Genomic DNA, 25,447 nt, shown 5'->3' with positions numbered 1-25,447 from the left:
ACTAAAAATGATTTAAGGATTTTAATTAGAAAATGTAAAAAAGTACCTGCACATAGACAGAAGTGAACAGCAATATCTCAAGTGTACATTTTTGATATGTTAAATACCCGGAGCCTCGTGTTTGCAACAGTCAGGTAGAAAACACTGTCTGTATTTTGACTTCAGACAAAAACTAACATAATCATAATTATCAAACTTAGTGCTCATAACTAACATTTGTGTGAGACTGTTTCACCAGCTGCAAAATAAACTCTCATTGCAAATGTAACATTTTCACTTGGGCATCAAACTTCACTTTTAATCTTGAAAAAATTAGTTTGATAAATGATTCATCGCCATAGCAGCTGATGGAGATGTCAATAAAAGCCCTGAGAAAAAACAACATTAGAATAAAACATAATTTAAGTGTTATATTTTGACAAACTATTCACACCTCTCAAACAGAAAAGATGATGGCAATAAACAGAAGATACATTAGATACATTACAATAAAGGAACTTCTTACAAAAGCAGGACCAGTCCCAGAACCTGTCCCCAAAAATGTCCCTGAAATACCTTTAAGAAAATGTGAATTCCAACAATTCTTGAATTTAATGTTACACATTTTAGTTGTATTATAAGACCATACAGTGCTCTCAAATCCCAACATTTTTTTCTACCAGCTCACTGCTGATGCTTTGAAACCTAACTGACATGAAAGTATTGCTATGGAGTGCTGTAGCTGAATTTGGGAGTGCATCTTTAATTTAAGTACACTATCACTAGAACTGATGCTGTACATTTTGCACTATATTACTTAATTTCCTGAGTTCACATAAATTATACTATGCTCTTATTAGTTTCTTTTCTTGTTCATGTGACTATGTGGCGTGGTGGTGGAGGTATCCAGATCTTTCATTCAAGTAAAAGTAGCAATACTGTGGTGTAGCAATACAAAAGTGTAAGCATCAAAATATACTTAAAGCACTAAAAGTACAAGTACTCATCATGCAGAATGGCCAATTACACAAATTTCTTCTATTATTGTTTAATAATTATTGATGCATTCATGTCTTCATCACTCTGTTGTTGCAGTGGTAATGGTGAAGCTCGTTTTTATTACTTTAAACAGCAGGGTTATCTGTAATACATGATAATTTATTTGTTGATTTACATTAATTAATTAATTAATAACCTGAATCTCTAAAGTAATTAATAATCAAAGTTATCAAATGGATGTATTGCAGGAAAAAGAACAATGAATGTAGCAGAGTAGAAGTATAAAGTAGCCTAAAATGGAAATACTTAAAGTAAAAAAAAAAAAAAGTACTTTAATAAGGTATTTAAAATACTTGCATAAATGCAGTAGTTATACATCACCACCATTATTTGGGTGTTGTAGCAACAATTTATTTCCCACTGGGAACAGCGTTCTTATGCCTTGTTTCAACATAGCTCTGTGTATGTATGTGAGTCAAAGAACCTCCATGATCTCTGATGTGTTTGCAAGACAACTCCTTCCATTATTTTTTCAGTCTGGAATTTGCCTCAAATATGTTGAAAAAAATTGATCTTTTGCAGCAGACTGTATGCTCTGTGCCCCAAGAAGTTAGCATAAAAACCAATTAGTTAGCAAACTGATGAATGTAATACAGCTCTATTTATACATTTTTTTCTCAGGGAACAGTTTGAGAGCGTATTTAGCTGGCTACCATTGGAAGCATGCTAGCAGTGTAATGTAGAGTGCATGCAGGGTGGATCATACGTCTTTTAGCAAAGAATTTTACAAAGCTGGCGACACACGTGGCAGCCAATCTCCCCACTTATTTGTCGCCATGCATTACTGGTCCTGTTTTTTGACTCTGTCCTGCTCCATGCACATGTTCCACAAGATGTGACACTGCAGTGGCTGTTTATTCATCCATAAAGAGATGCATTTCCATGTGTTGAACACCTGGAGTAAACTCCATATACTTAACAGAAATATGGACATTAAATTTAATCGTGGAAATGAGGCGTTAATCTATGCTGTTGGTGTTGCTGCAGAAAATACACAACAAAAAGTCTGGTAAACTTAGTTTGTTGGTCTTAATGATGGGAGAAACATGTATTTTCTTCCTAAGTGCACTGTCAGGAGTGTACCAAGGCATAAAAACTGATGAAGCCACTTTTTTTTTTTTTTAAAAAAAATCACTGGTCACTTTTCTGTCACTTGTATATTAAAGCGACTATGTGTAGAATTTGGCACGGCTCTGAAGTAGTAACTGTACAGATCCCAACTCAGGACTGAAACTTTGGCACTAAAAACTCCCCTCCAACTCCAACAATGGCCAGACACACAAAAGCACTTTCTCAGGATTTTTCTTTTTATATGTAACATCAACGATTGCTTATATATTTTTATTTTTGTATGTCCAGCCACCCGACAGATGCAGATTAATTTTAAAGTCCTGGATACGTGTTGTTTGTTGAAGAACAGTGAGGTGTCAGGGGTACACATCAGTGGGCAGCTGGAAGTCTTTGAAGGTGTAGAAGGAGATGTCTCCATAGTCCACCACAGCAAAGACCACTGGGATGTCTCCACTCTGGAAGGCCAACTGCTTGATGGCTCGCAGGTCAGGTACGGGGCCATCGAAACTGAGACACAACAAGGAGATAATCATATTTTCCTGTCGGTATTTCAGACAGACACAGGCCAACATGCTCCATCATTCTGGGAGGCTGTGATGAGCATTTCTTAGTATTTTTGAACATTTTACAAACCAGGTAATTACTCAAAAATTGAAAAAGAAAATAAGACAAAAGAGGCATTCATGTTCAACTGCTGTTATCAGTATTTAGTTTGAGTCAGATGTTGTGTCCTGTAAGCCAATCTTGAGCAAACATGCCCTCAGGCAGTTTGTGTGATTGCTTACCTGCACACACACATCCTGGAGTACGGCTTCCCCGGGTTGCTCTTCTTGAAGTCAGCCACTGAATCCGGTTGGTAAACATTGAAACAAATCCTCCAGTCATCGGAGCCTTTTAACCTGAGCAGACAAAAGCATGAGGTCAAGTCCCTGAATGATGCACTCTCAGTCACAGTATATCAACATCATTGTACGACGAGGCAGTGACAAACACCAGAGCCGCAGCGTCTCACTGCTTTGTCTCACAGTCTTTATGTGTCTGTAAATCATAAATCGCAATAGCAGTGAGACGAGCTCAGTTCACATTAAGTCCACACACTTCCTCTTAGGCGGCTCAGGGTTGATGTAATCACAATGAGGTCACATATTTGGTGCTGATCTGGACTAGATGGTTATATGGACACAGCTGGTAAGTCATGCGATGCCTCTTGCACTCAGACCTTATTGTAAGAGGTTATGTCCTGATGTTGACCATATTAAAGTTAAACCTTTTGTTCAAATACTACGTAGAATTCAATTTGATAACTTTGCTGTACTGTCCTACCAGTCCAAGCATGACAGAAACCCAGTGGGGACGAAAAGGCACACCAATATTTATTAAGTGCATGAACTTATGTCATTCCTTTGGCATTTTTTACAGTACTTCCCAGCTGTTTATAACATCAATAATTGTTAGTAATACAGTAAATCAATTGATGTGACCTGGACCCAGATAAGTGGCAGAGAATTGATGGATGAATTAACAGCTTCCAAGCTAATGTAGCCAGCAGTGGTGACAGTGTTTCCAACAGGTCTGATGGTGGCAACTGAAACTCCACAAAAAAGGACATCTCCCAATAGCTTACTGCCACACACAAAAGCTAGAATTACAGCCTTGTGATTGTATGCCATTACAATAAGGTCTGAGTGCCAATACCACCCGCTCAAACTGCAGTTTACATAAATGTCTGTTGTAAAAGTTGTAAAACATAGATGCTCTGCACACACACATCTTCTCCCAGGGAGCACGTAGGATCTATATAATCAAGGTGGACACCTAAGATTAGTGGAACCAATTCAGTATCTGACCAAATGTGTCACCTTCTGTTCCTGAGTTTTGGCATTGAATAATGGTCAGAAAAGTGTTTTTGCATATCATTATGATGTCACAGTGAAGCTGACCTTTGACCTTTTGTATATATAAAATGTCATCACTTTGAAACTCGTGAAACTTTATCATAATTAGTTTAAGAATTCTTGTGTTATAGCCAAAATCATGTTTTATGTGGTCACAGCGATCTTGACCTTCGGTACCTCCATCAGTTTATGCTTGAGTCCACCTGGACATTTTTCACCAAATTTAAAGAAATTCCCTCCAGGTGTTCCTGAAATATCTCATTTACGAGTATGGCACAGACAACCTAAAAATGTCCTCCGATGTTCTCATGGCTGTTGGCATATGCATGAGGCATTAAAAAAAAACAAAAACTAACTGTTACTGTCTACGGGAGGCAAGAAAAAAAGATTTAAGTGTTAATACAGCCATACGTGTCTGAACTTCACTTGGAGTCAACTGTTAAGCCCTGGCAACTTGCTTATTTTGGTTTCTAGGGTCAATCAAGAGCGATTCAGCTTAGTGTGACTGTGAGTGAAATTATTTTGAATAAAAATCACGAATACTGTATCACCACTCGTTCTGTTCTCTCCTTCCCTCCCACTGCTCTGCTGTCATGAATGAAGGCGCCCATAGAATGAGCACAAACAACAATCTCACAGGTTCACTGCACGTCACACAGTGTGAGATGGGGCTAATGAAATCCTGTCAGACCGTACTATATCAGTTATGAGGCTTGTCATGTGGTGCAATAACTGTCTGATGAATCATGAGACACATTAATTAACTTCCGTCAAACATCTGTGCTGCTCTCATTTATGAAAATGTTGCCAAACAAAATTTCATTATTAACCCGCAACCTGAAGCAACAAAAACACAGCCCCTTGCGCTTTATAAAAGCAGGGCTGTTTTCAGTCTGAACACCTGCCTACATCTGATGAATCACTGCCACATTTTACCAATTTTCTGTGTAATAAGAGGAAATAGAAACAAGTGTTACCTGGATGCCCCCTCCAGCAAATTTGTAGATTTAATCACACTGATTTTATCCAGCAGCTCCCCTGGAAGAGAAAACAAGTATCACTGACTTGAATCAGACAAAAGTAATCGACTTCGATCCAGACACTATATTAACTCAATGTAGTTTACAGACCAGGTCCATGTGATCTCACCATGGGGGATTGGTTGTGTTGGGTCATGTAAAGGAGTGACTTCTCTGTCCCATAAGTGTGCTGGTCGGCCTCTATGCTCCCCCTGCCGCCTCGCCATGAGCTCCCGATACTCCGCCCAGTTTCTGCATCGTTGAACCTTGAAGGAACTGACAATGTGATCACCCATAATATGAACCTTTATATCACTTGAAAACAAACATATAATTTCACAGATATTATTAAACGTTAGATTTTAAACGTAGTTACTTTACTGACTTAATATTTTGTACTAATGCTTTGTTTGATTTTAAGATGTCTTGATACATTGCTGCCTGTTTTTAACTCTGTCTTGTAAGCTGTCCATGAGTGCTCTGAAACGTGCCTATAAATACAATGCATTAATATTTGTGTGAAACATTTTTCAGTTGCATCTTGATGTTACATATGCTACAAACCTCTCTGTCCCGCCAGTGCCTCTGCTGATCCTCTTCCCTCTTCTTGTCCTTTGCGGACATCTTCACCTTCCTCAGGTTTATTTTTTGACTCCAGTAAGCAATGTCACAGACTCCCACAGCAAGAGACCCGGGGAGCAGAGAGGGGTCTGGAGAGGCCAGGCAGCTGGAGAGCTGCTTCCTGGAGCCCAGGTCAGGGAAAGTGATGGAGCTGAAGTCCCAGCGTGAGCTACCACAGGAGGGCTGGTGATCTGATCGGTCCACGAGAACATCTGTCATCCACCAATTCCTGCCCCTGCCTTGTTCTTCTGAACCTGTGGTGTAAGTCTGGGTGCCTGGAGTCCCTGAAGGCATCATCTGGTGGGACTCAGGAAGCTCTTTATCCTCCTCACGTTGAAGGCCACATTTATCCTCCTCCATTCTTTCAGTTGTGGATCCTTCTTGTGCTTTAGTATGACTACAGCAAGAACAAACATTGTATGAGTCTCTAATTTACATAAAGGCTCACTGCACGTTACAATAGATCACCAATACAGATCTGTTGTTGTCATTTTTTAGTCATTTTCCACAGTCTGTCACTTTTTCAACAGAGGTTCCCACACGTTTAATAATTAATTTTCAAAACTCCATACTCCATAACCCCATTTCCATGACAACTTTAAAGTAGATTAAATTGGGTACACCTATATCACAATAAAACACGTACTTCCCAGGCATTTGCGAATATGCAAACTGCTAATTTTACTCATCGAGGAGACACTTCCACTGCAAATTAGCTGCTTATGCTTACAGCACAGACAGAAACATGCAGTCACTTCACAAAATGTCGAGGGTGCCCCTCTTTGTGGGGGATAGAAAACTGATGAGCCTACAGACAGATGTCAGTGCAATTTGACGTGTGTTTGGATCAGAATTTGACAAGTTTGTATTATTTATTTCTTGTTAAAAAAAAACCTATTAGTTTCATGGACATGTCTCTTAATTGTTTTGCAACCTTGCCTGAACCTGAGTGTATGAGATACTTCTGTAAACTAAGGTCGATTGCTGTCATTTCCCATCATGGGGCTGCCCCTATCCAACATCTATACATATTTAACAATAGCCAAAACGTTTTTTAAAAATCTGTTTCTCATACCCAAAATTTATGGAAATAAACAACTACATCACTGGAGTTCCCCATCAATAGCTTGTTTGATAATGAATAATAATAGTCCTCCTTTCTATTTCTACTTTTTTACAATAAAATGTAGTTGTGTCCCAAATCACTCCCTGAGTTCAATTACTTTATACTCAGAATTTTAAGACAAGACAAGACAAGACAAGACAAGATAATCTTCACTAATCCCAATAGAAGATATTGTTGCAGCAGCAAAAGCACAGATAAATAAGTAACACGTATATAAAACTATAATAAAATAGAAACTATACTGGAGCAAGTGAGGACAATTTTTTTTTTTTTTTTTTAAATTATCTGGACGCTTAAATAAAATGGTGGACAGTAAATACAGAGCACTACATATACAAATTGAGAGTAATTTTGTCCAGGGCCTGTGTTTACCTGGATGTTGTGGTGAGGGTGGGGCTGGCACTACGCTTCCTCTTCAGTTGTCTTCCCACTTTCTCACGTGACACAGGCAGGTTCAACTGCCTTGCATAAGATGATGGCTCTGTACTGTAAGAAGAAACACACACACACACACACACACACACACACACACACACACACACACACACACACACACACACACACACACACACACACACACACATTTTGCAGAGCCTTCCCAGCAACATCATCCAAAACACTGAGTCAATAAAGATCCATCTGGACAGGATTCAAACTATGTCTAAAAGGGGTTTTAAATGTGGCTATAGATAATGGATTGATGGACAATATTACAATGTAATGTATGAATTTCTAATCCCATCTGAGTGTGACGTTAAGATTCTGTTACCTGGGATCAAATCTGTGCACCACATAGCCAAGCCTTTTCAAATGCCCAAACACCTTTGTGATGAAAAAGAGTCATTAGACCAGTTCAGCAGTGTGGCCCTACTTCTAAATATGTGTTGGACTTTTTCTTGTACCTGATATTGCTGGAGGCTCACTGTGCTCGAGGACAGAAATCTCTCATACCCATCCTGGATGGACAGCGGCAGGTCCCAGTAAAACACCTGCACGTTTCCCTGTTCACACAGCCACTCACAGATGTCATCAATCAGCATTATACAGATCACAAGTGCTGTATAAATACAGCTACATAACACAAAGGATGATGTGTAAACCACACCCTGGTAAACAGGTTTTATCTGCCACTCACACACTCCATCAGGTAGAGAGCCTCTTCGGGGAGGAGGTACTGCTTGCCGTTGGCAGAAAAGCCCATAGTCTGCCAGAACTTTCCCTTTTGTAAAGACAACAAATGTTGTAAGACACAGAATAATAATTTGACAAATGATTTATAACAAGAACTATTTGTGTGTGTGTGTGTGTGTGTGTGTGTGTGTGTGTGTGTGTATTGACTGTTTGTTTCACTTATTGATACAGTACTTACAGCTGGAGACTGAAGCTCCACAATCTGCTCACTTGGAATCCATGTGGCCTTCACTAGGTTTCCTCTAAAGTGAGATAAAAACAAACAGTATCTATCTCATGTCGGTGCAGCATAACCTGAACCTACTGCTGTATCCCATTAACATCAACCCACATACTTTACATTATTGGAAGAGCCTACACTTTTTTCCTAGCCATCAGGGTGCAGAAAGAAGACACATATCCCTAACATATTTTTGCCTCATAGAGTTGTTATGTTGAATGTGTTTTGCAAACATATTATTTACACATGCTTCAATCATGGAGCGGCATTAGTAGTTTTTTGGAGTGGTGTTTGCATCTACCTGATGGAAGTACATCCAATATTAACACTCATTTTAGCTGTGGTATTGGACTCCACTAACTCCTGAGGAAAATATCTGGCTCTTTAGCCAATAAATGGTCAACTTTTTCCAACCTTCCTAACTCTGTCTGCTGTTTGGCTGAGCTGAAAATAACGGCCTGTTGCCTCAGCTGGAAACGGGGTTAATGAAGAGTTCTGAGACTGAACCTAAATTTGCCATAAATCCACATCTTTAAGCTAAAAGAGGCAAAGTACAAACACACAGTCACTTGACTTGTTAGACATTTATGGACCAAACAGTTCTGGGGACTCCCTAAGAGGAACTGCCCACGGGTGAGCTCCCCCAAGAACAATATATCTTCAATGGGATTTTTTTCTGTTTGCCTTAACACCGCCAACATGAACGTGGAAGTGACGTAAGTCTCTGATTGAAGATTCTCAGGCTATAATACACAAGTGACTTATGTCACTCAAGGCTCCTCTTGTGCTGAAAGTGCTCTACTCCGAAATAGGGGCTAAAAAAGGTTGATCGTTCGTAGTTCTTGCATAGCTGACACAATAAAAACTTGCGGTTCTTGGAACTATGTTCCAAGAACTATGAAAAAAGTTCCTCCTGTCCAAAAACACCTAGAATTAACATAAAAATGCTGACTGGTGGAGTATGAAAAGTGTTCCTACCCTTAAGCTTCTACTTTACATTTATTTCACTGGATTAAAAAGTAACTTAAAGAGCCATGAATGTTGCATGACTCTGCAAACTGTCAGTGCACATTTAGTCACCTTCATTTTCAAAGAGGTATAATGTTATAATACAGCTGCAGGCAATGGCTGCATTGAAAACTCCTCATTGTCAATGCATTCAAGGACATTCAGAAAACAAACAAAGCAAACTTTTTTTTATTAGAACCACAACCAGGGTCACTGTGTCTTTTTCACAACATGTATGTTTGCTTATTATTCATCCTTCACAGTTATTGACAGGAGCTCATGGATGTTACTCTTACTCACAGCCTCTCCACTCTCTCCTCTGATAAAAGGCTCCAGTGCTCATTTAGACTTTGCTCAAGGTGCTGTCTTTGCTCGTCTGAGTCATTGGGGAAGAAGTCCTTCTGTCCTCTGACTGGGATCTTGTGACTCCTGGACCGGGCTGCGAACAGTTCAGATGGGCTGGAATTTAAAGAAAGAAACAACATTCAGCTTCAAACATTCAACACTTTTCTAACTAGTAAAAGCCAAGACATATAAATATAAACTGAGAAGGTCCTGATAAAATATAGCTTTAAACTGAACTTCTTATAGTTTATGCAGTTAATGTCATGCTTACAGTTAAGACACAAGCCTTTCTCTCTTTAGTGAGGACTTTATCAACAGCAGTTACAAGGAGATCTGTTAAAACTCCATTACAGTATCCAAAACTGCTAAAGACTGACATGTTTTCTAAATCCTGCTGAGACTTGTCCTTTAATTCTTGCTGTGATTTCAAGGATATAGTAGGCTGCTTTTTTAATTGTCATAAAGTAAATGTTAAACTTCAGAGTCTCTAACTGCACAGAGAGGTGAGGTCTGTAACATGAAAGATTCGAGGTGAGCACAGACTTTAAATGGTTTAATCTCTTTTAGTGGACATAACTAGATAACATAATTCAAGACAAAGCAAATGTCTTTTTATTAAAGATGCAAGTTGCATTATTATTTCCTTGATAAAGACTTTTATAGATAGGTAATAATGCAACTTGCAAGGAAATTTCATGTGATTTTAAGTAGGGTGAGTGCATACAGTAAGGTGCATAGAATTTATAAGTCCTTTATAAGTCTTATGGAAACCACAATAACCAATTTCATCCTGATGTGTTAATTGCTAGATTACAAATACAGGAAATGGCGTGCTCTACTGCCATTGCAGCTCAGTGTTATATTGTTAATGGAGTCCAGCTGCATATAATTGTAATATTGTGTATTTCAAATATCATCATGAGTCATAAAGCAGTGACTCACTGCCATGGGACCTGGCCCAGACATGTTATATTTAAAAAAAAATCGAGTCAACTGCATGATGCCTTTAACTCCACTACATTTATCTGACAGTTTTAGTTACTAGTAACTTTTCATATTAAAGTTTTGGTACCCAAAATATATGACCATATACAAGTACAGCTGTAACAAACAATCTATTGATTGACTGAAAGAAAATTAATTGGTAACTACTTTGTTAATCTTTTATTCATTTAAATGCAAAAATGCCAAACGTTTTGTGATTCGAGCTTTTCAAATGTGATAATTTCCTTTAGAGTAATTTAACATATTATCATTATGTAGAGGTTTGGACTGTTGGCTGGACAATACAAACACTGTGAGGGTGCCACTTTGGCTTCTGGGTAATTGTGACGGTATTTCTACTACAGTACAACATTTTGAGGCAGGACTTGTATTTGTAACAGAGTATTTTACCTTGCAGCGTGGTTACTTTAAACGTTATTTAAATACAGGAGCTGAACAATGTTACACTACGTCGTTACACTAAAGCTAAAGTTACCTCAGTATTGCTATTTTATACGTTTTTCATATATGTACCTGATGTTTTCCCTGTGACTTACATCCATGTAACGTTACCACATTCACAAAACTTGAGCTAGCTAACAGTCAAATGAACCCACCATGTGTACGGGGCAACAGTTTAAAAGCTCTGACAACAGAACATATTTGACCAACAACAGCTGAGTGAGAAAATGTGGGAAAGTTGCGGCTCCCGTGTCGATAAGTTAACTATTATTTTCCACTGAAGACAACTACGCACCTTAATATTTCACTGTAGAACTTCAGTTCGGTGTCTTTCTTGTTTTGGTCCGCCATGTTTGCCAGCTCCCCGCTGCAGAGGGTCTCCTCTGGGTCCTGAAGTCCGTCTGATCGCGTCATTTAAAGTAGTTACAAACATGGCCGACGGGAGGCGCTAAAACACATGGAGCTGATTGGATTTTCCAGATAGTGTCATTGATTTTACGAACGCACCATAGATTTTAATATCTATTTGTGCTGACTTGTTTCTCTTCAATGTCAATTCATGTGATTTTTTTAGTTATCTGTGAGTGTAGCTGTGCTGTAAGTTACCAGTCTGAAGTCAGCTGAGTTTTCTCTGACATAGATGAAAGTTTAGTTTTAATCCCCAACTCTGTGAGAGAACATGAGTTTAAACCTCCAGACTAACATGTTGCAGAAACTATTTCTCTGCTGCTTAACAGTGAGATGGATAAGTCAGAGTTTACAATTAACCTGGGCACAAATCCTAGTTGTCTCAGATTAGTTCTTGGTGATGTCAAAGTTTTTGAGACCATAAATAGAGAGTTGTTGAACTTTTCAGATGATGATCAGTAAGTGTGTGCTCATAAATTACAACTTAAATCTGTCAAAAACTGCTGGAGGAATGGAAGTTTGTCAGTGTGTAGAAATTATTTGTAGCTATAGCCTGAATAAGCCTAACTAAATTAGTTTAAAAATCAAAAAAAAATACAGAAAATGTAATGACTGAAAGTTGACCAAATTTTCGTTGACTTAAATGTTTTGAATTTTTGTGGACTTAAAATATGAAGGATAAAAATGACTAAAATGTGACTAAATCTAATACGCATTTTTATTTCAAAACCGAGGCTAAATGGCTGTCAGATTTAACACCAGTCTGGACCCAGGCAAGGTGCTCTCCATAGACTGTATAAAATGTGCCTTAAACCTGCCTTTCTAATGGCCAGCAAGGGAGTGACTCCACTGGCTGCAAAGAGAAGCCCAATTACATGTAAGCCAATGAGAAAATGACCCCAGTTTTCATGTGGTTTATTACCTTAGTAAACATTTAACTAAAGAGTTTATGGTCTCCGTCCCTAATTTAAGTCTTTCTCAGTACAATTTGATGTTCCCTTTGTATAGCATGGTCTTGTTTATATTGAAATAGACACGAGAGCAGGATATACTTTAGGGCATGGCTAACTTGTGATTGACAAGTTGCATTCACGGCGACCTGTCAGTCGGATAGAGGCACAGAAATGTATATCCATGGAACTGTGTTCATTACCATGAACTTGTTTTTAGGTGCTGTCCACAGACTGTGTCTTCTAGCCTGCTCTGGTAAACTAAGCTGGTTAACTTTTAGCAGGACTTGTTTGGCGTATTCTCTATATAATGACTGGATTTATCTGCTGCATTATTTATGTAGGATAACCACGGACTGTAAAACTATTGGATGTAGCTGCCATAACTAAACCCACTGGTTTATCGACTCCTGTTTTGAAATATTGAGTTTGGCAATTTGGCCACAGACATCTTTATTTTTGGGAGCCAGGAGTGACCATATTTGGGCGAGAGGCTGGTGCTGTGGAGGAGCAAGGGGTGGATCTGACAGAGATGCTGAGGAAACTATTGGCAGACAGCCTGTCCCTGAAAGCAGCCAAGGTTAGCCGCGGCTATTTGACCAGCTTTGTATAAACAGAGCTCTCTCTCTTTTTTTAAAATATTTTTTGGGGCATTTTTTTGCCTTTAATTGATAGGAAAGCTAAGTGTGAAATGGGGAGTGAGAGACATGCAGCAAAGGGCCAAAGGCTGGAATCGAACCTGGGCCACTGTGGCAACAGCCTTATACATGGGGTGCCTGTTCTATCCACTAAGCCACTAACGCCCCAAACAGAGCTCTTTCTTGCTTTAACTGTAAATACAGAAATTAAAACATTTTAGTATTTTCTAAATAAATGCCAAAAACTGAAAGACTGTTAAATGTAAATTGTTTGTTAATTGTTTCTTTTTCACAAATATATATCAGATTCATTCGGTATTTAAAAACGCACAACAGGATTATCATTGTGGTGGCAAATATCCAGAGACAGTCAGTGATGCTGGTTAATATCAGTGCTCCAAATGGCTATAACCCTGCCTTTTTGTAGACCTTGAGAGGAAAATTACCTGAGACTGGGGTTTCCCAGCTCGGTCTGATGTGAAATTACTTTGACCTCTTCACACCACATTATGTGGTGGTAACATGTAAAGTGTTACAACAAAATTGCTGGTTCAACAATGTCATTCAGTGGGTCTTATAAAGAGGGACAATAATAATAATTATACATTATACTTATATGGCACTTTTCAAGGCACTCAAAGATGTTTGGGGCCTGGTTATCTAGGGCTCTGTATGTTATAAGGAGGCTTTTGAAGTGGATTCTCTAGGGGATGGGGAGCCAGTGGAGCTTATGCAGAGTGGTGGTGATGTGGTCAGGGGTGCGAGAGTGGGTGAGTAGCCAAGCAGCAGAGTTCTGGATATACTGGAGCTTATTGAGGGATTTTAAAGATGAGCCATAGAGTATCCTGTTGAGTAGTCCAGACGGGAGGTGACGAAGGCGTGGATGAGGGTTTCTGTCTCTGAGGAGGTGAGGGATGCACGGAGGTGGGCGATGGTCTTGAGGTGAAAGAAGGCTGTTTTGGTGATGTGTTTAATGTGCTGGTCGAAGGAGAGGGATTGATCACAAATGACGGCAAGATTTCGGATGTGAGGAGAGGTGGATACTGTGGAGCCGTCAATGCTGAGGGTGAAGTTATAGGTGGATTTGGTGAGTGCTTCTGGTCCAATGATGATAATTTCAGTTTTGTTGCAGATTAATTGGAGGAAGTTGGTTTGAAGCCAGGGTTTTATCTAATTTATGCAGTTTGTCAGGGTTGGGTGGGTGGCAGTGGAGATTGTCTTGGTGGAGATGAGGAGTTGGATATCATCAGCAAAGTGGTGGAACTGGAGACCATGACGGCGGATTTTGTGACCAAGGGGGAACAGGTACAGGATGAAGAGGAGGGGACTGAGAACTGAACCTTGGGGGACACCTTGGAAGAGGGGAGCAGTGGGGGATTTGCAGTTATTGATGAACTGAGATGAACTGAAGTCTGTCAGAGAGATGATTTGAACCAGCTGAGAGGAGTGCCAGTGATGTTAAAGACGGTTTCAAGTCGGGTGAGACGGATGGAGTGATTGATGGTGTCGAAGGCAGTGCTGAGGTTGAGGAGGATGAGGATGTTGATGTTTCCGGTATCAGAGGAGAGAAGGAGGTTGTTAGTGATTTTGAGGAGGGCAGTTTCAGTACTGTGGTGTAATCGAAATGTTTCATACATGTTATTGATTGAGAGGTGGTGTTTCAGTTGGGAAGCTATAGCACGTTCCAGTAGTTTGGACAGAAAGGGTATGTTGGAGATTGGCCTGAAGTTATTTGGGATGTCAGGGTTGAGTCCAGGTTTTTTTTAGAATCGGGGTGACAGCAGCGATTTTGAGAGATGGTGGGAAGACGCCAGTAGACAGGGAGGAGTTTATTGTTGCAGTGAATTAGTGGGGAAAGAGCTGGAAAGCAGGCCTCTGGAGGTGGATGGGTCAACAAACACAGGACTGTCACCGAGATGACCTCTGTTTATGTCCTGTATGAAAGCAAAAGTTAACAAAGAGTTATTTTAACTTATTGTACTTAGTTTACTTAGTGACATGATGCAATTATGTAACATAACTATTGCCCATAAAGTTAAGCTGTGGAGAGAGATGAAGCTGCTCTACGCATTGAGGCTGTAACTAGGATACACCAGCGACTAGGCCGACTGGGCAGGCTAATACATACCGCAGTACGTGCACGTCCTGGGAAAATACACACATCCAAAGGTCAGTCCAAGCACCTGCACACGTACACACTCGATCTGACCTAGATAATTGGGATACATGAAAGAGTGGCGAGTATGATCATATTACAATAACTGTATTAGCACTGTTCACACTCTACACAGCGGACTTTAAGTACAACTCACGCCACATACAAAAAATACTCTACGTTACAGCTATTGTGGCTTGTGTCAGGAGCAATCAGGAGCAGGAGTACAGGGACCTTGTGGATGCCTTTAGGGACTAGTGCAGTAAGTCCTGTCTGTCCCTGAACCCAACCAAAACCAAGGAGATGGTGGTGGATTTCAGAAGGAAGAGGTCACACCATCAACCAGTCTCCATAGAGAGGGAGGACATTGAGGTGGTGCACACCTACAGATATCTGGGGGTCCTCTTTGATGATAAGCTGGACTGGTCCTCTCTGACGTCCTCTACAGGAGGGGGCAGTCCGAGGGGGCTTCCAGGGATCAGATGAGGTAAATAATGATGTGTCTGTGAACTGAAGAAAAAACAATAGTAGTTCGACACATGTGATTGGCTTAAAACTTAAGAAAGTGAGCAAGAAAGACAGAGAGACTGGGTATAAAGGTCCGTGCCCGAGGCTTCTGAGTTCAGTTCTTGATCCGGACCACCAACTCAAATGGGTTTATTTGGATGTCGTCTTTGAACATGGAATAAACCTTCTTGCATTAGACTCCTGTTCAGCCTCCTGTTTGTTTTTCTGCAGAGTGCTCTGGATTTTCTTTTATTTTACTGGAAGCAATTTTTACTGAATACTGTTCAACATCACAATGTGTTTTTTGGTTTGAGGGGAGCCAATTTACACCACAACACTGTCCACATACAGATCTGAATGGCCCACATGGACCACAACTGGGTCAGTCTTGTCAGTGGGAATGAGTACAATACATGAGTACTGTATTTTCTGTCACCCATGATAGACTGTCCGACCCATGCAACATTCTGCATGGTTCTACAGTACCATGTCCAAGCAGTGCAGCCCAATTAAGGTGATGTTGGCTTATGTGTGTGCTGCTGTTATTAGATCGTACAGTGCTGGGTCATCATGTGATAGTTAGCTATGCCCTGCCGTTTTCAGATACACAAGTTGACAGTTGTCTGAGGATGTAAGCAGAGGTCCTGCACCCTCCACACATATGTGTGTCTGCGTGTCTGTATGAGTGAGTGTTTTGTTGCTCAAAATATACTATATGTGGCTCACCACACAATACTGGTTAAGCAAAGCAAACAAATGGTTATATAACAGCAAACATTTCGTGCTAGGTAGCAGACATGGCCACAGCAAAGAGCTGTAAACACGACAGTGAGGGCAGTCACTTTCAGAAATGGTGGGAAGTTGAATACGTATTTCCTGAGAGATGAAACAGTTGCATTTGTCTCATTTCTATAGGATAATGTTTTAATAACCCTTATGATGCAAGTAATAGCTCCCTTCATGTGTTTTCACATTATGTAGTTTGGTCTCCATTCAAAAAAGTTGTTACAGGGGGCTTGGGCCTACCCCAGGTGACACTGGTGAGAGGCTGGGCAAACCCTGGACAGGTCCCCAGACAGACAACCATTCATGCTCACTTTCACACCTACAGCCAATTCATTAGAGTCACCAATTAAACTGACCTATTGGAGGAAGCAGGGAGAACATAAAAACTCCACAAGAAGGGCCCCAGTCGGCCAGCACGACTGAACTGGGATCCATCTAGCTGCAAGGTGATAGTGCTAATCACTATGCCCTGGAGCTTGTTTCAATTACTTTATATACTGCTTGGTATCTTCATTTTTATTACTACAACATAATTTATATTTGGCATTAACAATCTGAACCTGTGAAGCCACTAGTATCTAAAGCTGTCAAATAAATGTACTGTAGAAAGTATGATAGCGGCTTCCAAATTGTAGTGGAGGAGAGGCACAAAGTAGCATCAAACAACAAGTGTAACTTTTCAGGTGGTTACTTAAACATATTTAATTAACGTTTTAACTGCAAAGTTAGTTATTTGTTGTGCTCCAGTTCACAGTGTGGGGTTTCTCTTGTTGGTCCCAGTTTCTTCCTTGATCAGTGATAGAAAACAGGCTCAAGTGGTTACTGGCCTCTCAAAGGCTCAACTTGTCAGAATGTGAATTCCAGCTTTGGGTGATTTCTGTTTTTGTAGACCAGTTGTAAATTGAGGGTTTGTCAGTCAATTCCATTAGTACCTACCCTCTCTCAAAGAAGTGTCAGTCACTCATTTAGTATTTTCTTATATTTAGAAATTCGTCATCATCATCCGCTACAGAAATGACTCCAGGGGAACATATATCAAACTTTGGATAGACAAACAATACCTGTAATTAGGATCAGTTAATTGTTAGTTTCAGTCTTTATAAGGCTCTTTAAAAGGCTGAATATTATTCAGTGTGTTCCCCTCATTTGCCCCTGTCTGGTGTTTGCTGTCTGTAACCTGATAGTTGCATGATGCTCAGAAATGCTCTGACAAGGGCCTTTCACAATACCTGAACTTTGCATACCTGTATGTGTTTGTCTACCCTCTGAACACTGATAAGATGTGATCTAGTTTATACACATTCATCCTATCTCACACCATTACATTATGTAACCATGAGTTTGGGGTATCCCACTATAAAACCCCCGTGCTCAGATTGCCTGTAGCAGAGCCTTTTCAGCTGTAGAGTATGTATACACTTTCATTGTGCTTTTATATCTTTATATAATCTTTTCTGCACATAAAAACTACTGACACATTTACCTTAACATCGCATGATGCGTGGAATGAGTTAAAGAGTAAATTGTCTCTTTTTTCAGGTTTGCTCCAAAAAAAATGAGACTTTCGGCCTCTCTGTTCCTTGTTGCCGTCTCGGTGGTGGTGTCCGGTAATATATGATTCCTTTGTGTTTTTATGTGCATGTCTGTGCATGTATAAAGAATAAATTCAATGTTTTGATTTCAACTCAAGGGCATTGGTCTGCAAATTTAAATAGAGCTAAAATGAATAGTTAATTAAGTGATGAGTTGATAGGCTGAAAATGGCCAATTAATGTTTTAAGTAATTTTTTGGAATAGATTTTTTTTTTAAAGTAAAAAAAAGATTTGTTATTGTTGCTTTTTGTAACTCTGTATATATTCTGATGTCTCAGGGAGCGTGATCATTAAGACCTTGGTGTTCTCTACGGACACAAGTAACAGTTATGTGGAGATGGTCCCTCTGAAGCCCCTGAACCTGCGGGCTTTCACACTGTGCATGCGTGTGGCCACAGAGCTCAGCGGTGAGCGCGAGGTCATCCTTTTTGCATACAGGACTGGAGACTATGATGAGCTGAATGTGTGGCGTGAGCTGGACGGCAGGTAAACGCAACAACGTGCTGATATATTTAGTGATCATATCCCATTAAACTTCACTTTGGTTTTCATGACAGAAATATCATTCATACTACTACCACTACTACAAACACTACTACTTCTGCTCTCATTATACTGCAGCTACTATACTGCAAACACCAACAACCGTTACTATTACAGTAAGCCACTACTGCTACTACAAACAGTACTTCTTTTAATAAAAAATCTCGTACCACAACTTCTACTGCTGCTAAAAATACGTCTACCACTACCTCTAACTATTAACAATACTACCAATGCTATGAAGAACAGACTACAACAGCTACTACTACAACACTACAAGCACTTCTACAAGTACTACAACCAACAAAACTCCTTCTAGTACTGTTACCAACAATACTTCTGCCTCTACAACCACTACAAACAACACTACTAGTACAAGAGCGGATACTGCCATTACAAACGGGTCTACTACTACTGCTTCATTTCAATAGTTAAAGCTGGGGTAGGCAATATGCTCAAATTTTTATGGGATTTTTGCCCCATGATGCCATAATGAAACTGCCTACCACGGCTTCAAGTGCACTAAAATAAAATACAAATAAAAAAACAGAAAACAGAGATGTACACAGTCAAAACAGCTACATAGTTTGAACAATAGTGCTCCCACTGCTACCAGTGGGAGCAGTGGGAGCACGACACGTCATGACACGTATTCATGAGTTATCATATTAAACCTAATTTTACATCATCACACAGTCAAGGTCATGCATTTAAGTTAACAACAACTGTGTGTTATTCTTATTTTGCATAGTTAAACCTACAGAACTCTAATGAATTGTTCATATGTGTGTTTAGATTGTCCTTCTACCTCAGTGGAGAAGGTGTTTTGTTCCAAGTCCCTCAGCTCGGTGCTCTGCAGACCCACCTGTGTGCCACATGGGACTCCAGTTCAGGTGCGGCTACTCTCTTCATGGACGGAAGGAAAAGCTTGACCAAAATTTACAAGAAGGGTCACACGATCCGCCCCGGAGGCAAGGTTATCATCGGACAAGATCCTGATAATTATCTGGGGGATTTTGATATCAAACAGAGTTTTGTTGGGGAGATCTCTGATGTAAACATGTGGGACTCTGTCCTCTCAGAGAGCACGATCAAAGACATGTACTCTGGGAAGAGAGTGCCAAGAGGAAATGTTTTTGACTGGGAAACCACGCTGCTTAAAGTTAACGGGCAAGTGGACATTGTTCATAGTGAGCTATAGCTCGGCGGAGAAAGCTTTGCAGATCTGGGCACTCATGTAATAAAGATGTTAACTAATTTTTTTGACTTTCATTAAGGTCACACTGTAGTTCTTCTCAGTCCAATAAAAATGTATGCTGATATGCTGCTGTCTGTTGTGGTGAATATTATTACATCATTACTAGTACTCACCCTACATATACAAAACTACAGTAGAATGGTTATTTCCAGGTGTCCACATGATACACCAAATCATTTTCATCAATCATTTTAGTTCAGTTATTGTATTAATTTTATATGTTAAATGATATGTCCATTGGATAGCTTTTCATAGCCTGCTTTTAATGGTATGATTTTGACACACACAGTATATCTAACATTACCCTTGAAAAACAGAATTAAAATTACATATATAAAAATCAAGGATAGACTGCAAACCAGGTAACCTGTCCTGGGCCCCAAAACTTCAGGGGGCCCTAAAAACAATTAATATTAACTGATTTGTATTCTTTTAATTAAAGGTGTTTTGGAATTTGCACTATTACAATCTCTACAAATAGGACTAATATTAATGTAATAATGCTGGGAACAATTAGCTCCATAAATTATGCTTCAAAATAATTCGTTTTTCAACTGCAAGCAATGATTTTTCTACCTGAAATGTGAAATATTATAATTACAAGTAAGCCCAGAAAAACACAGTGGTTTAATTGTTTTAATCATTACATCTTATGGAACTTGGATGTTGTAATAAATGATAAAAGCGTACAGCCAGCTACACATTAATTGAAGGATTCTCAAAATCTGCTTCTTTTAGCGCTCTCTTGTGGACATTTTGGAGACTTTCTCCAACAGGAGAACAGCTAAGAATAGAAGTTGCTTTCACCCACAACCAGTAACACCAAAGATTTTTGTATTTTATTTTGGTTTATTTAATCACGTAGTGTTATAAAATATACATACACATCACACATATATACGCTTATATACATACATGTGTATACATTTACAGATAAATGAAAGCACACAAGGTGCCCTGGACTAAGAGGCATCAGGTATGCAAAGTACATAATGGAATAATTGACCGGTGAAATAAATATGAGTATAAATAAATAGCTGTGTAGACTAAGAGTCACGACTGCACTGTTGGCAACAATGTCCAGTGTGATTTGTTTGGCTCAATTGTGTGACTTTCATATTCACAGTTGAAGTAGTTGAACAACATCATCATGTATAATTCACTTATACCATGTGTATATCCAACTTTTCAACCATTCCGCTCGTGTTAGCGAAATCTACAAAGGAACGTTCTATCAAAAAACACAGTGGGAATCACATGACAGGCACGGACGGGGTTCGAACCCGCGATCTTCGGTTTACGAGACCGACGCCTTACCACTTGGCCACCGCGCCTGGCAGTGCTACCGCCTCACAATATATGAATTTCAAGACATCTTAAAGAACATTCTGAACCGGCATCATGTTACTTTCATCGGTGTCTACTAGGGAGAATGCAGGAGACAAATATAACTCCCAACTCCGTTCAAAATATAGACCGTTTTGACTATTCTACCAGCAAACGGACTGATTGCACGTTCACACAAGTTCAGACATTATTTTTAATGTTTACAAAACACCAAAAAACACGACTCTGTAACTTTAGAAGGGAGTCGTTCATGCTGTCAATGTATTTTCCCCACGTTCAGCATATGGGACCTCATGTGCTGCGAACTAATTAAAATAAAAACGACCACCACAAATATCTTGTATGCGGTCGAATATCCCAACAGGTGGCTTTGTTGATTTTAATTTTTTTTTTTAATCTATTTTTAACGGTCAGTAAGGTCGAGCAACTTAAAGTGGAATTGAAGTCTGGCATACCTTTCTCGCCATACACAAGTGAAGGGAGTATTGATCGCGAACACACCCGGAAGTAGCTACAGTGGCCCACAGCAGATAGGATTTTAATATTTCCTTCAAACATGATGACAACTGATTTACAATGGTAAAATAATAGTCGCATTTTCCTGCATCGTATGGTGCGACCGTTGTGACTTTCAGAGGAACCTCATGCTGTAAGTAAAATGACTCGGTGAAAATTCGGTTAAGAACAATTCTGAGCTAAAGCGTTAGCTTGCTAGCAGAGGGTGACTTCAATAACTCCGCTTGCTTATTTTATGTGTAAGATACATTATTTGCCTGGACATTGACCTAACGTTAGTCGTAGTGTTGCAAGTATGTGGGGTTGCATTGTTGTTGTTGTTGTTGTTACTGTTGCTACTGTTATTACTGTATGTTAATTTCACTCATTTAACAGCATTTAAGCAAGCCTTCTTTCTCATGCCAAATTGTACTTTAAAAAAGTGGAATTTGACAAACCCATGCTGATAGACAAACTGAAGTGTAAGGCAAAGGATGAATGAAGATTTTGTCGTTGTCATTGTGAGCCTTTCTTGAATTCGGCATATCAAATAACATCAGTTTATGGACGATAATTCACTATTGATGTAACTTTAAAAAACGTTTGTTGAAATTAATAATTACATTTAAAAGTGAGCTATTTAAAGTCTTGTCTTACACCTTTTAATTTGAATTATTTTATTTTTATGTTTGCATAATTTTCTCACTAATTCTAGTGTTTCTGAAATCTGAAAAATGTTTATCATCATATAGATTTAAATCATATATCCCAACCCACAGCTATATAAAACAGGCATTACAAAGGATATTAAAGCCGTGTCATATGATTCAGTCAGTGCCTCAGGACTAGATAGCTGTGACTTTTGAAATATTCCTGTTCTTAAAATAATTAAAATTAGATTTTTGCATGTTACTCAAAGCTTGAGCTTTTGTCCGATGTCCCTGACAGAGTGGAAATAATTTGGCAAGAATACAACTCTGTGAATTTTCAGTTTCATTCTACAGTTAAAGTTTTGCCATTCACCCTCAGATGTAGCATTGCTCAGTGCCCAGTTGAGCTCTGAGCATGTCTTGTGTTTCAGTCGTTGACAGAGCCTGTCTGATCTGCTGCAGCTGAGCCTCCCTGTGTTCTTCACCATGCCGCTGGTGTTGGATGCTGTGTGGGCGCTGTGGAGCATTGGAGCTGGCATCTATGACTACTTCCACACCAGTGCCATGGAGGAGAGGATCCACACGCTGGAAAATGTCCTCTCTATCCACCAGTTTGTGATTGCAGGCCTGTCTGCAGGCCTCATCCTGCTCATGACCTACATACTCTTGAGAAAACACTGAAAACCAACACACCAAGGCCAGACACCCACTACATGTCGTTTTGTTGCTGGACATTTCACGTCACCCAGAGTAGTTTACATCGTGATGCTGTCTGGAGTGACAATGCAGATTATGTAATTGCTCACACTTGAAGATCAAGCATGTTCAGCAACATCAGGACGTCCCAGATGAGGTCAGGAGCACTGATGGGGAGACAAAACCGAGCAACAAAACTCCATCCTATCCTTCTGTCTGTTTGTCCCTGTGGTTTGGATGTTAAATTGGCCTGAATAATACTAACACAAAATCATAACAGCTTCTCAAGGCAACTTTGCACTTTGACTTTTTTTTTGCCAAGCTTGAAGGACATTACTGTCGAGAAAAACCCTATAAGATGATGCCATTTATTTAAACACCTTCCAGTGTGTGCTTAAGGGTGAAGACATTGGGTCAGCGGAGAGATGCTTTAGAATTTTAAACTTGGATCTGGTACAAAAGTCAAATGCAGCTGTGGTTACTACTACATTTTTTAACCTGTCATCACAAAATCACAACATAATTACCTCAGTATCAACTGTTAGTCATGTTATGTCTTTCTCATGTTTTTGCAGTGCTTATTAATTTCTCTAAGACTATTAACCCAAGACACTGACATAATTATCTAATTTTCTTACATCACGACCATCATTATCTCTATGTTGAGATTCGTGTGACTATAGATAACTTTTAAGTCCACTAAACAGTGTCTGAAGAAAAAAACACTCCAGTTAAATCTCTATCTTTGGATATTAGGCTAAAACATTAAATATGATAATTAAGTTGAGATCTTGAGACAGCAGGCTATATAATATGAACACTGATGGAGGCTCTCTGTTTTAATAATTCCTCATTGAGGTGGGGCATTTCCTATCAATAATTTTATCCAGCACTAGAATTTCAAAGGTAAATTGGGTCTGGGGATTTGACTCCCAAATAAGTGGTTTGTTTCACTCTTTAAAAGTTGGTGTCAGGTTATGATGTTGCAGGGACACTGCAGTACTTTGATGGGAATATGTGGCTGTGGTCTTGTCTAGGCTGAGTTCAGCAGGTCAGTCAGTGGTACATATGTTTGTGTGCCTTCAGCCACCGTGGTCTGTAATTATTGTGGTTCTAGGTGAAAGACCCCAAACACCAGAATAAGCACAAAAAGCACAGTTAAGAAGTTCACTGGGAAATGAATTCATCCTTAACTTGATTTATTGTTTATTTTTCATGCTTAGGAAAAGGCACTGGAAGTGAAGGTTAGTCTATTTATTTAGTGTAGTCTGATGTGTTTTGTGAGTGTGTTTTAATTTGTCCATGTTTACATTTTCACCAACACTGTTTTCAGTCTGTCATCCAAAATTACTTACTAGGTGTTTAAAAAATTAGTCTGATAATAGTAAGTTTTGTTCACTTTTACTTCTGTACCTGCTTACTTTCTGGGGTTCATTGCCAATGTACTGTATGCACTACTGTGTATAACTTTGACAAACCATTACCATGGCTACCATTAAAGGGAATATGTTTGAATAATATCTGCATCATGTGCTTTTTGTGTCACTTTCATGTTGAATATGAAAAGGAGGAGCAGCAGAAGCTCCATTTGAAACAAAAGGAAAAAAGCCTTATAGAATATGAGATGGAAAATATTAATGGAAAAATACTGGAACAATTAAAGGGCTATGATGATGGTAAAAATAAATAACAAATACATATTCTTGACATCATAAAACATATACTATTAAAGCCAAAGTTGCCTTTGCAAAATCTTGTTCATTCCACACTTAAAGCTCCTTCAGACTGACAGTTCAATCTCAAAAATCAAAACCAAACTGATGCGGTCAGTGATTTCCTTGGCTTTCAAGCCCACATATTAACTTAAACTGGTTAGTTATTGTTGTATCTGAGTAACAGTGGAAAAAAATCACCAGTGTGCAAGTTCAAGTACTGTGTGTTCATGAGCTATTTTAGTCCTCATTATGTTTTGGGGTCAGTGGTTTAGTCATGTGCAGGCAGCACTGTGCTCATCCTGAGTCACATCGGCAGAGATTATTAACATCTGATATCATGTCAGATAGTCTCCATTTTTAGGCATTTTTCAACAAACAATTGAATGTTTATAAATGTGTATTTAAGCAATAATCTTCATACATTTCTCTTGTGAAAATAAACAAAGGATGTGTTGATTAAATTGCAGTGAAAAACCAACAAGGAATGGCCATGTCCAAAAATGAAATGTAAATAGCCTTCTTTTTGATTATTAAGACTAAAAACTGCAGTCATTCAAAATCAGTGGCTTTAGGCGTTTCCAAATAGCCTTCAATTTAACTCGGGAAAGTCTCAAAATTGAACTGAATTTGAATTTGAATTGAATTGAGTTGTTTTAGTGATTTTAAATTATTTGTCTTTGAGGGAAAAGAAATATGTAAGGAAAATCATATTACACACAATATATC

The 25,447-nt window shown here is 39.2% G+C and overlaps 2 protein-coding genes, 1 long non-coding RNA gene and 1 other non-coding gene across 4 annotated transcripts; 2 read left to right on the top strand and 2 right to left on the bottom strand.

The window, feature by feature from the left end:
* Positions 1–7: 7 nt before the first annotated feature.
* Positions 8–11,379, bottom strand: tsen54 (TSEN54 tRNA splicing endonuclease subunit). The gene is made up of 12 exons (XM_049560486.1): positions 11,276–11,379; positions 9,490–9,648; positions 8,140–8,203; positions 7,906–7,989; positions 7,673–7,771; positions 7,540–7,592; positions 7,143–7,256; positions 5,588–6,041; positions 5,154–5,289; positions 4,982–5,042; positions 2,895–3,008; positions 8–2,616 (listed from the first exon to the last, which is right to left on the bottom strand). The coding sequence occupies exons 1-12, from the start codon at positions 11,329–11,331 to the stop codon at positions 2,466–2,468; spliced, it is 1,545 nt and encodes a 514-aa protein (XP_049416443.1). The 5' UTR covers positions 11,332–11,379; the 3' UTR covers positions 8–2,465.
* A 6,427-nt stretch (positions 11,380–17,806) lies between these two features.
* Positions 17,807–19,882, top strand: LOC125878947 (pentraxin fusion protein-like). The gene is made up of 4 exons (XM_049560489.1): positions 17,807–17,831; positions 17,964–18,031; positions 18,296–18,503; positions 19,356–19,882. Exons 2-4 carry the CDS (start codon positions 17,980–17,982, stop codon positions 19,759–19,761), a joined length of 666 nt encoding a protein of 221 aa, XP_049416446.1. The 5' UTR covers positions 17,807–17,831; positions 17,964–17,979; the 3' UTR covers positions 19,762–19,882.
* Positions 19,883–21,080: 1,198 nt separating this feature from the next.
* Positions 21,081–21,152, bottom strand: trnat-cgu (transfer RNA threonine (anticodon CGU)). Its single transcript has one exon. It is a non-coding gene; the product is annotated as a tRNA-Thr (tRNA).
* A 298-nt stretch (positions 21,153–21,450) lies between these two features.
* Positions 21,451–24,524, top strand: LOC125880019 (uncharacterized). Its single transcript, XR_007448008.1, has 2 exons — positions 21,451–21,814; positions 22,742–24,524. It is a non-coding gene; the product is annotated as an uncharacterized LOC125880019 (long non-coding RNA).
* Positions 24,525–25,447: the final 923 nt, after the last annotated feature.

This window comes from Epinephelus fuscoguttatus, linkage group LG19, assembly GCF_011397635.1.
Source record: "Epinephelus fuscoguttatus linkage group LG19, E.fuscoguttatus.final_Chr_v1".
Lineage (NCBI taxonomy): Eukaryota > Metazoa > Chordata > Actinopteri > Perciformes > Serranidae > Epinephelus > Epinephelus fuscoguttatus.
Note: the sequence above shows the minus strand (reverse complement) of the source record. Positions and strands in the feature narration are given on the sequence as shown.